Source organism: Pristiophorus japonicus, chromosome 12 (assembly GCF_044704955.1).
Source record: "Pristiophorus japonicus isolate sPriJap1 chromosome 12, sPriJap1.hap1, whole genome shotgun sequence".
Taxonomy (NCBI): domain Eukaryota; kingdom Metazoa; phylum Chordata; class Chondrichthyes; family Pristiophoridae; genus Pristiophorus; species Pristiophorus japonicus.
Window position 1 is genome coordinate 79,934,673 of NC_091988.1, and position 12,182 is coordinate 79,946,854.

Here is a 12,182-nt window from a genome sequence, read left to right on the forward strand (position 1 = left end):
AGGCTCGAGGAGCTGAATGGCCTCCTCCTGTTCCTATGAAAGAGGCTCGAGGAGCTGAATGGCCTCCTCCTGTTCCTATGAAAGCGGCTCGAGGGGCTGAATGGCCTCCTCCTGTTCTGGTGAAAGAGGCTCGAGGGGCTGAATGGCCTCCTCCTGTTCCTATGAAAGAGCTATCCAATTAGCCCCACTCCCCTGCTCATCCTCCATAGCCCTGTAAAACTTTCCTTTTCACGGATATATCCTATTCCCTTTTGAAAGCCAGTCTGACCTCGGATTCTCTGCATGTCACAAACTCGGATCTTTATCCCCAATTTGAATGAATAAAAGCTCTGGATGAGCCAGTAGTGGCTGAACATAGAATGGTGGGCACCTGAGGACAATTGGTTGGGCCTGCGACCAGCTGGAGGCTGCGTTTATGATTTATTGTGATATGTGACTGTAAATACTCACCAGAAAGCCGTCTCTGCCTTTCTCGCCAGCTTCACCCCTTTCACCTCGGTCTCCTTTCGTTCCAACGTCACCCTACAACCAACAGCGCAGCTTTATTGACACAGGAGCCAGTTAGCAATGGACGTCAACAGACAATCAAATCAGGGGGGAAAAAAATACTTATGAGCAATGTTTATTTTGGATACGTGGCCCCTTTAAGGGGCTGTGTGGCACATTCAAAATACCGTGCATGTGTGTTTTTTTATACTACGTGGGTTCCCTGAAACAAGGGGAACATTGTTTATGTATCAAAAGCAACATTCTAACACCTCTACTCTGATCGTATTGCCCAAGTGAAGATAGTCTTAAAGAGATCATCTTTTTTATTCATTTACAAGATGTGGACTTCACTGGCAAAGCCAGCATTTATTACCCATCGCTGATTGCCTTCGAGAAGGTGGTGGTGAGCCACATTCTTGTATAAGTGGCTCGCTGGGCCATTAAGAGTCAACCACATTGCAATAGATTTGGAGTCACATATAGGACCAGACCAGGTAAGGGCAGCAGATTTCCTTCCCGAAAGTGAACCAGATGGGTTTATTACAACAATCAGGTAGTTTCATGGTCACCATTACTGCTACTGGTTTTTTTTCAAATTCCAGAATTATTTATTGAATTGAATTTAAATTCCCCAGCTGCCATGGTAGGATTTGAACTCAGGTGCTAGTGGATCATTAGTCCAGGCCTCTGGATTACTGGTCCAGTAACATAACCACTGTGCTACCACTCACAGTACAGTGTGCAGTGCCCACTTACACCAATGCCAATCATATTTGAAGCTATATAAGGCCAGCCCAAAGGCTGCTCCCCACCAAAAAGAAAACAGTGTTATCATTGTGGAAAAGGGCTTTTCAGACGCCATTCAATGATACATCATTAATATTGGGTCTTCTCCTTTTTCTTGGATTGTTTTTGAATATTCACAAGAAAGCTGCCCCCAAACACTTGGTGTGTCTGACCCAACCCATCGCGGGCTTTCCCTCAGCTGTAACTGCTCATTATTGTATGGCCTGTGTGTGACTGTAGTAGGCTATAAGAAACTTACTATACTCAGACCTTATCTCCTTTAGGTCCAACTGGTCCGGCTGGTCCACCGTCCCCCTGCCAAAGAGAAGCCAGATTTAATACCACACAGGAGCCTGGGCTTGAAGGGCCGTAAATTTAAAACTAATCTGCGGAAACAGTATTTCAGTGAGCGAGGGGTCAATCTGTGGAACAGGTGCCCTAGGAAGATGGTGGAAACAGTTAGGGAGAGAAATTCGGTTGGTTAGTGCTAAGCACCTCCCGGCCGAGCGTCGCGCTGTCTGCGCCTGTCGCGAACTTCAGTGAAGGTTTAGCGGCGCACTGACAGTTTGTGCTGCGCTCGCCAGTCCCGCCCACTGGATGACATCATCGAATGTGCAACGCCCCCGTAGCGCCGTGATGGCGAACTTGACTGCGCTACTGCCAACGGGGAGAGCAAATGTCACGGAGAAGCTGTTGGGGCGATATGTCCGAGAGGGAGCAGGTGGGCAGTTACAATGAATTTTTTCCCCATTAATGCATCTCTCCTAGATGCTGCACACTGGTTTAGCTGCCTTGGTTTTTCTGTAACCTTTTGGGTGGTCCAGCCAACCTCCCCTTTAGGCGCTGGGATGCTGGTTTCCTAGAGCTAGACCTTCAGCAGCGCTCCCACGATAGCGCCCCAGAATCAGGATTAGCGCCCGAAGAGGAGTGTGGGACGTTTCACTTAGTGCTCTACTCCCCTCTTGGGGCACTAAAAATGAATATCCCGGTTGGAGGTGGTAAACATCGCTCGGTGCTAAAGTTAGCGACCAGGCGGTATCACCGCCTCAAACTGGGCTATACCGAATCTTTAGCCCTCAATGTTGATTCATGTCAGAAAATAACATTTTGGGGCACGCCATGAGTAATCTGAGACATGACGTGGTGAGTGTAGCGAGCTCGGGGGGGGGGGGTGGGAACAGGTGACTTTGGGCCTGTGGTTCCCACAGCTCTCCCCCACTGGGGGCTTTCCGTGCCTCGTGTCTGGGTCTGTTGGAGACTCATTGAGAGAGCTTATTTCTGTGATTGGTCAACAACACCATTATCGTTGCATCATGCGACCACCAGCATGGCAAAAGGCTAATTAAATGGACCATGGTCTGTTTCTCATCTAGCAACTCCCATCTTCCTAGAAGCCATCATATCACTAGCAACAGTTTGAGTCTCGCCCCTAACGGCCCAGAGAGTGCAACAACAAGACATACAAACTACGATGTTCTCAGGTTTGATTTCCAGCCTCTACTGACTTGTCGAATCTTAACCAGGATCGGCAGGGATGGCTGACCACGGTACCAAGGAGGGGGAAGGGAAACCAAAATCTCCTGGGATTCCCACTCCGATCACTATCCAGTGACTCCTGCTGAAAGTTGTATGTGTGTGGTCATCGGGCGAGGGACTAGATTGAGTTCAGCTGCGTTGCCATCCACAGTCAAGTAGCCGGTCAGTTTATTTTTTATTCGTTCACAGCATTTATTGCCCATTCCTAACTGCCCCGGGTAGGTGCTGAGCCACTGAATGGCTTGCTCGGCCGTGTCAGAGTGCAACCACATTGCTGTGGGTCTGGAGTCACATATAGGCCAGACTGGGTAAGGATAGATTTCCTTCTCTGAAAACCAACCAGATGTTTTTTTTTACGACAATCACGGTCACCACGACTAGCTTTTAAAATTTTTTTCCAGATTTATTTAATTAACCGAATTAAAATTTTCCAGCTGCTATAGTGGGATTTGAACTCACACCCCTGAATCATTAGTTCAGGTCTCTGGGTTATCAGTCTAGTAATTTAACCACTGTGCTACTGCAACCATACCCTCAACTGTTGCATGAAAATCAGCCACTTGGGTAAGGTACTGGGCCCCTTGGCGAACCAGCGTCTTCAACAGAGGAGGGGGAGAAGGCGGTGAGGAGGGCAAAAGTCTGTAAGAGCTCCGAGTCCCATTCACCGCAACATCATGCCCAATCCACACACTATTCCTAATTTCCTTTCCAAAGTCAACTATATCTTCATGATGCAAACAATTACCCTCAATGGAGGGGGAAACAAGAGCCTTTTGGCATGATGGCAACAGAATATTTGGTATACATTTTCCAGTTCTGATGAAGGGGCATGGACCTGAACCGTTAACTCTTCACAGATGCGGCCCGACCTGCGGAGTATTTCCAGCAATTTCTGTTTTTTTTTCGGATTCCTAGCATCCGCAGTATTTTGTTATTAATTTAGTATACGTCTGTGGTACAAATCGTCCGCATTGCAGCTGGCCACAGCGCCAGTGTGAAGATTAAAAAGGTGTCACACGGAAACTGGAGTCACATGTCATGATGCACCAAAGCCCCCTTAAATCAACCCAGATCATGACACCATGGGAGCCAATGCTTGCGCCTGTCCGATACATGCGCGGACCCCGAATATTTACCCCCCTTTTGTACAGATATCTTCGCTGCACAGCTCAGTGACAATGAACTAGAATTGTAATAAAGGAAGGACTTGCGTTTCAATACCTCCGGACATCCCAAAAGCACTTCACGGCTAAAGAGCTACTTTAGAAGTGTAGCCACTGTTGGAATGCAATTTGCACACAGCAAGATCCCACAAACAGCAATTAAATAAATGATCAGATCAGCTGTTTCAGTGATGATGGTTTGAAGGATAAATATTGGCCCGGGACGCCGAGGAGAACATGTCCTAAAATTGACAACTTTTGTTTTTGTTTTTCAGATACTTACCTTGGTTCCCTGTGGTCCTGCTGGTCCTCTTTCGCCGGGGAGACCAAGGCTTGGTGTGTCTGGCTTTCCCGCCTGAGATAAAGGTCACAGAAATATTATGAGCCGAATGCTTTACAAACGGTAAACTTTGGTTTTGAAAACAAGGGAAATACACACAATAACGGCATCGAGAATAAATGAGTATCAGGTCAAATGGTGTCTCCCGTTTATCGCACGCTTTTTCTGCCTCTTTATTTCTGAACGGTACAAAGAATCAAACATGATCTAAAACCGTTTTACATTCACAAGGATGATACCAGAAATACGAGGTTATACCTGTAATGTATATACATGTGAGGATGCTCACAGGCTTATAGAGTTATTGAGTTGTGAGTGGTTTCGCCAGTCACATGATGTTCACAAGACTCAATAAAACCCCAGCCAGTTGGGTTCGCGGGATCCACATGAGGCAGGTGGTTGTGAGCCTGGTGAATGAACTGGTAATGTGCAGTGTGATTGTTAAACCTTTGCTAATAAATCAACTAGTTCTTAATAGCAATGTGTTGCTATGAATTTTTAAGCAAAGAACCCATGAAGCAAATACATTACAGTAACTAACAGGAAAGGATGAACAGGCCGGGTCTCTTTTCTCTTGAAAAGAGAAGATTGAGGGCTGATAGAAGTCTGTAAGATTTTGAAAGGTTTTGATAGAGTCGATACAGAGTGTTTCGACTTGTGTGGAAGAGCATAACTAGAGTCTATCAATATAATGTAGTCGCCAAGAAATCAAATGCAATGTATATTTCATTTAGGTAAGTTAAGCAGTTCTGATAATTACCGTGGGACCTGGAAGACCTCTTGGACCTGGTGGTCCATCTCGCCCCTATAATAAAAAGAAAAAAAAAGACTTGCATTTATATAGCACCTTTTATGACCACCGGACGTCTCAAAACACTTTACAGCAAATGAAGTACTTTCGAAGTGTAGTCACTGTTGCAATGTAGGAAACGTGGCAGCCAATTTGCGCACAGCAAGCTCCCACAAACAACAACGTGATAATGACCAGATAATCTGTTTTAGTGATGTTGTTGAGGGATAAATATTGGCCCAGGACACTGGGGAGAACTCCACTGTTCTTCTTCGAAAATAGTGCAATGGGATCTTTTGCGTCCACCTGAGAGGGCTGACAAGGCCTCAGTTTAATGTCTCATCTGAAACAGGGCACCTCCAACAGTGCAGCAGTCCCTCAGCATTTCACTGGAGTGTCAGCCTAGATTTCTGTGCTCAAGTCTCTGGAGTGGACTCAAACCCACAACCTTCTGACTCAGAGGCAAGAGTGCTACCCACTGAGCCACAGCTGACTCAATCAGAATCCGAGTAGGAAACATAAACTGGAGTGAACCTGCAGGAACGAATCCAAAACTAGGAGTCGTAAATATAAAACAGATAATCACCAATAAATCTAGTAAGAAATTCAGGGGAAACTTCTTTAAAAAAAAGATTAGTGAGAATGTGGAACTCGCTATCGCAGGGAGTGGTTGTGGCGAATAGCATAATGCATTTAAGGGGAAGGTAGATAAGCACAAGGGAGAAAGGAATAGAAGGATATGCTGATGGGGTGAGAAGTAGTAGGGGTGGGAGGAGGCTCGTGTGCAGCATAAACACCGGCACGGACCTGTTGGGCCGAATGGCCTGTTTCTGCACATCTAATTCTGAAGTGTCTACATCTCACCACTTCCTCCAGTCTGCCATCAGTGACACATTTAGCACATTTCTGCACCGCAGGAATATCCTTCCCAAATCTCCTCAGTCTTGCTACATTCCTCTGTGGCTTCAAATGCCTCCTCAAAACCTAGACGCTGAGAGATTGTTTCCCCGGGCTGGAGAGTCTCGAATTATGGGGCACCATCTGAGGATAAGGGGTCAGCGGCCATTTAGGACTGGGATGAGGAATTTCTTCACTCAGAGGGTTGTGAATCTTTGGAATTCTCCACCCCAGAGGGTGAGTATATTCAAGGCTGAGAACGATAGATTTTTGGACTCTAGGAGAATCAAGGGATATGGAGATCGGGCGGGAAAGTAGAGTTGAGGTCGAAGATCAGCCATGATCTTATTGAATGGCGGAGCAGGCTCGAGGGGCTGTGTGGCCTACTCCTGCTCCTAATTCTTATGCTGTTATGTACCCCTTGGGTGACTGGTCAGTCACCTCCCATAACTCTTCTCCCAATTCATGCTGGGTCCATTCCTTCTCACTGATAAACCATCTGCAGATGTTTCACTATCCGCAAGTTGTTGTTGTTTTGCAGCCTTCAGAGAAAGGAGATTTCAGGTCACTTGACTGAGCCAAAGCTGACCCACAGCCTCAAAGGTGAAAGCCAATTAACCCTTCCATACAATCACAACTTCAGGTTACATTTGTCCAGCCTCCAGGGAAGGATGGAGGCTTGTGAGATAGAGCTTGAGACCTTTGATCTGGGACCAGATTTCAATTATCGCTCTTCTATCTTCTTCACGACTTCCCCACAACTCAAATATTATTAGATGCAGAAACAGCAAAAAAAGCTGATCAAAGGCAGGAATTGGAGTTAAGATACAGATCAGCCAAGATCTGACTGAACGGCAGAACAGACACGAGGGGCTGAATGGCCTCCTCCTGCTCCTATGTTCCTGAGGTTGCGGCACATCCCTTCAGCAAGTAACAAATACCTGCACAAGTCCAATAGCCACCTGAAGTTACGGGAATGCAGGTACACAACTCTCTTAGATTTACTGGGCTAGACTTTGACTTTGAAGTCAATGTAAATAATAATCGGGAGAGATGTCAAACGGGCTGCCAACGCGCTCGCACCCATTTTATAGCATTGCACAAAGTCAAAGTTACCCCCATTGGCTGGTAACCATGTGCTGGCACTTACCTAGTACTTTCGGTAAGTTGAGAAATTCAATATTGAGTGTAGCGTTCTCTGGAATTCTCTTCCTAGACATTTTCCAATGATTTCAGACCATAACCTCTGCCCACATTTTGATCCCCTTCCTCGCCTTTTTTTCAACCAAAACTCCCCCCCACCCCCCCACCCTTTTAATTTTTATTTTGTTTCACTCTGTTTCCATGGCAGCTGATAATTATCCCACCATTCACACCCTATCTAGACTCATCTTTTGTTTACTAATTTGTGCTATTACCATCTCAATTTGGCCTATCAACCCCTTTGTCTCTCAAATCTCTTCTGCCTTCCACCCTATCACAGACCTTCCCTTTTGTTCTTTCCACAACCCCCACCTCCTCCCCCTTTCAGGGCCCCAGCACTTCCTTAAGAATCTGTTGCATTTCGAACTAGTGCCAGTTCTGACGAAGGGTCATCGACCTGAAACGTTAACTCTCTTTCTCTCTCCACAGATGCTGCCTGACCTGCTGAGATTTTCCATCATTTTCTGTTTTTATTCCCCTTTCTACTGCTCTCTCCATCTTCAAAAAAGCCCCAAACCTCCCAGTTCCACCATGCATTTAGACACTTCCCATCTCCTATTCCCAGTTTGATGTTCCACCTCTCCTCCGTAAAGTACTCCGGGATATCCTGGTGTGTAACAGTGACTGCATAAACGTAAGCTGTTGTACGCAGTCCTGTGGTGCAAATCACTGTAAATACTCTGTAAAACAAGGATAGATCTTTAATACTTACCGGGTCTCCTCGGTCCCCCTTTCCCCCGCTTTCACCCTGCAAGAAGTAAATATCATTGACTGTAGCAAGGACAACTGAGAAAAAAACATTACTTTCAAACATGGCATATTTTATCAACTCATTCTCCCAGTCCTTTCTGTCCCGGTGTGACATCTTTATTAAGAAGAAAAGACTGGCATTTATATTGCGCCTTTCAGGACCACCGGATGTCCCATAGCGCTTTACAGCCAATGAAGTACAGTCACTGTTGTAATGTGGGAAACGCAGCAGTCAGTTTGTACACAGCAAGCTCCCACAAACAGCAATGTGATAATGACCCAACAATATGTTTTTGTTATGTTGATTAAGGGATAAATATTGGCCCCAGGACACCGGGGATAACGCCCCTCTTCTTCAAAATAGTGCCACGGGATCTTTTACGTCCATCTGAGAGAGCAGACGGGGCGTCAGTTTAACGTCTCATCCGAAAGATGGCATCTCCAACAGTGCAGCACTCCCTCAGCACTGCACTGGAGTGTCAGCTTAGAATATGTGCTCAAGTCTGTGGAGTGGGACTTGAGCTCACAACTTTCTGACTCAGAGGCAAATGTGCTGCCCACTGAGCCACATTGCCACTACAAATGGGGTTATCGTATAAATGAGTGTAAAGATTCTGCACCGACGGAGGGCACAGAGATCTCAGTAAAACACAAGTTGACGGTGTTAAGGAACTACCTTGCGGGAGATCTTGCACATCCCTAGCGGTTCAAGAAGGCGGCTCACCACCACCTCCTCAGGGGCAACTAGGGATGGGCAATAAATGCCGGCTTTGCCAATGACGCCCACATCCCAAAACGAACAAAAAAAACCCTTAGAATGTATAGAGTTCAGTGCATAGTCTGTTCATCACCGATAATTAAATAACAGCCCCAATCCATGAATATCTCAAGGATAGCAGGAAGTTAACTGGAGCAAGAATTTCAGATGCAGCAAGTCAGAGGCACATCAGACAGAGATTCAGGGATGCAAAGGGAAGACAACAGATAACATGTATTTATATAGCGCCTTTAACGTAGTGAAACGTCCCAAGGCGCGTCACAGGAGTATTATGCAATATAAATTTGACACCAAGCCGCATTAGTAGAAATTAGCGTTTGTGACCAAAAGCTTGGTCAAAAAATATGTTTTAAGGAGCGTCTTGAAGGCGGAAAGAGAGGTAGAGAGGCGGAGAGGTTTAGACAGGGAGTTCCAGAGCTTGGGGCCTAGGCAACAGAAGGCATGGGCACCAATGGCTGAGCGATTATAATCAGGGATGCTCAAGAGGGCAGAATTAGAGGAGCACAAGACATCTCGGAGGGGTTCTGGGGCTGGAGGAGATTACAGAGATAGGGAGGGGCGAGGCCATGGAGGGATTTGAAAACAAGGATGAGAATTTTGACGTTGCTTAATCGGAAGCCATTGTCAGTCAGCGAGCACAGAGGTGATGGGTGAGTGGGACTTGGTGCGAGTTAGGACACGGGGCAGCTGAGTTTTGGATCACCTCTAGTTAACGTAGGGTAGAATGTGGGAGGCCAGGCAGGAGTGCATTGGGATAGTCAAGTCTAGAGGTAACAAAGGCGTGGATGAGGGCTTTAGCAGAGGATGAGCTGAGGCAAGGGCAGAGACGGACGATGCTATGGAGGTGGATATAGCGGGTCTTGGTCATGCTGTAGATATGTGGTCGAAAGCTCATTTCAGGGTCAAACAGGCAGCATTTCTTTACACAGAGAGTGACTGAGTTGCCAACGGGAGAGAGAAATGGGGCAAAAGAAAGGGGGGGGGGTGGGTGTGCATGAGAGAGAGGGAAAGAGAGCGGGGGAAAGGGGAGAGAGAGTGCGACACGCTGGCTTGACACTAACTCTTTCTCCTGGGCGTCCAGCTTCCCCCGTTTCTCCAACCCGGCCGGGTACTCCTGGGATACCTGGCTTTCCTGGTTCACCGGATTGACCTGGAGGACCTTCAGGGCCTCGTTCCGATACTGCGCGGCCTGGCGGCCCCTCGGGCCCTGCAAAGCCTTGGCTTCCTTTGTCCCCCTTAAAGCCTTTTTCTCCAGGAATTCCAATGAAACCCTGTAAAAAGAATTAATCCGATCAGTTTACGTATTCCTCACCTCACCTCCACAGATCTGGCAGAAGAGCGTCTGGCGACTTACAAGAAAAGTAAAGTTAGTCTTAACTTTATTTCACAGCAACTTTAAAAGGGAAGGGAAGGAAAGACTATTTTGTTCAAAGTATTTCCTTTAAAAAAAAGAGAATGTTATCGGTGTAATGTATGATCCTGTGGGTATGCTTACAGGTTTGTAGAGCTGTTCATACATGAGAAGTGGGCACCGGAGGGACTGGAATGCAACATCACCCCGGCAACCACATTTTAATTTGACCGTTTAAAGTTTCAAAAAGTTTTATTTGCTAATTTGTCAGATCTAGTGCCCCTTTAATAAGGGGGCACTTGATTAAAACATTTTACACAAAATAGTTGTAGAGCTGTTGAGTTGGGAGTGGCTTAGCCAGTCACATGATGTTCACAAGACTCAATAAAACCCCAGCCAGTTGGGTTCGGGGGATCCACGATGAGGTGTGCAGTTGTGAGCCTGGTGGATGAACTGGTAATGTGTAGTGTGATTGTTAAACCTTTTGATAATAAACCAACTAGTTCTTAATAGTAATGTGTTGCTATAAATTCTTAAGCAAAGAACCCATGAAGCAAATACATTACAATTGGTCCTACCTGGAATTTGTTTTTTTCACACCCTATCTAGACTCATCTTTTGTTTCCTAACTTGTGCCATGACCATCTCATTTTTTCCCATCATCCCTGTTGTCTCTTAATTCTGTCCTGCCTTCCACCCAATCATAGACCTTCCCTTTTGTTCTTTCCTCCCCTCCCCCTTTCCCTGCCCCTGCACTTCCTTAAGAATCTGTTACATCTCGAACTTTTTCCAGTTCTGACGAAGGGTCACAGACCCGAAATGTTAACTGTTTCTCTCTCCACGGTTGCTGCCTGACCCGCTGAGATTTCCAGCAATTTCGGGTTTTATTTCAGATTGCAGCATCTGCAGTATTTTGCTTGTGTACGAAGGAGGTGTTATTTACTTACGTTTGTGCCTGCATTCAGTGCACCTTAACATGGTGTGAACATGTGAGTAAGCACAGTTCTTTCAGCCGGAAATAAAGGGAATACTTAAGCTGCTGTAACTGACAACTCTGAAGTTGACATTTTAAACGTGACAGTTTTAAGTGGTGGGGACCATATGGATATATTAATATGTTGAAGTTTTAGAAGGATAGTTCTTATGCTGGGTACAAGATGGTGCCACCTTCAACAATCATACATAGAATCATAGAATGGTTACAGCACAGAGGAGCCATTTGGCCCATTGAGCCTGTGCTGGCTCTCTGCAAGAGCACTTCAGCTAGTCCCACTCCCCTGCACTTGCCCCGTAGCCCTGCAAAACATTTTTCCTTCAGGTACTTATCTAACTCCCTTTTGAAAGCCATGATTGAGTCTGCCTCCACCACTCTTTCAGACAGTGCATTCCAGATCCTAACCACTCGCTGCGCAAAAACGTTTTTCCTCATGTCGCCTTTGGTTCTTCTGCCAATCACCTTAAATCTGTGTCGTCTGGTTTTCGACCCTTCTGCCAATGAAAACAGTTTCCCTCTATCGACTCTGTCCAGACCCCTCATGATTTTGAACACCTCTATCAAATCTCCTCTCAACCTTCTCTGCTCTAAGGAGAACAATCCCAGCTTTTCCAGTCTATCCCTCATCCCTGGAGCCATTCTTGTAAATCTTTTCTGCACCCTCTCTAAGGCCTTCACATCCTTCCTAAAGTGCGGTGCCCAGAATTGCACACTATACTCCAGTTGAGCTGAACCTGTGTTTTATACAGGTTCATTGAAAGTTCCTTGCTTTTGTACTCTATGCCTCTATTTATGAAGCCCAGGATGCCATATGCTTTTTTAACCGCTTTCTCAACCTGCCCTACCACCTTCAGCAACTTGTGCACATATACCCCTCGGTTTCTCTGTTCATGCACCCGCTTTAGGATTGTACTCTTTACTTTACATTGCCTCTCCTCGTTCTCCCTACCAAGTAAGTTCTCCCTATAAAGTTGTTCATATTTAAAGGAGCACCATCATCACGGAAATGAATTCGTCAAAAGAAAAATTCACCCTTCATTGGGAAACAACTAGACATAAATTGCATCAAAATGGGGCATAACTATGGAGACACAATTGCTCAGGT

At 46.0% G+C, this 12,182-nt stretch overlaps 1 protein-coding gene across 1 annotated transcript in view; it reads right to left on the reverse strand.

Moving 5' to 3' along the window:
* LOC139276788 (collagen alpha-1(VII) chain-like) overlaps window positions 1-12,182 on the reverse strand; it is a gene marked incomplete at its 5' end in the record, with an annotated part of 111,478 nt that overhangs the window by 99,070 nt on the left and 226 nt on the right. Inside the window, 5 exons of the mRNA XM_070894793.1 lie at window positions 451-522; window positions 4,258-4,329; window positions 5,075-5,119; window positions 7,917-7,952; window positions 9,794-10,003. Of these exons, the coding sequence (XP_070750894.1) occupies window positions 451-522; window positions 4,258-4,329; window positions 5,075-5,119; window positions 7,917-7,952; window positions 9,794-10,003 (435 nt within the window). The remainder of the gene's footprint in view (window positions 1-450; window positions 523-4,257; window positions 4,330-5,074; window positions 5,120-7,916; window positions 7,953-9,793; window positions 10,004-12,182) is intronic.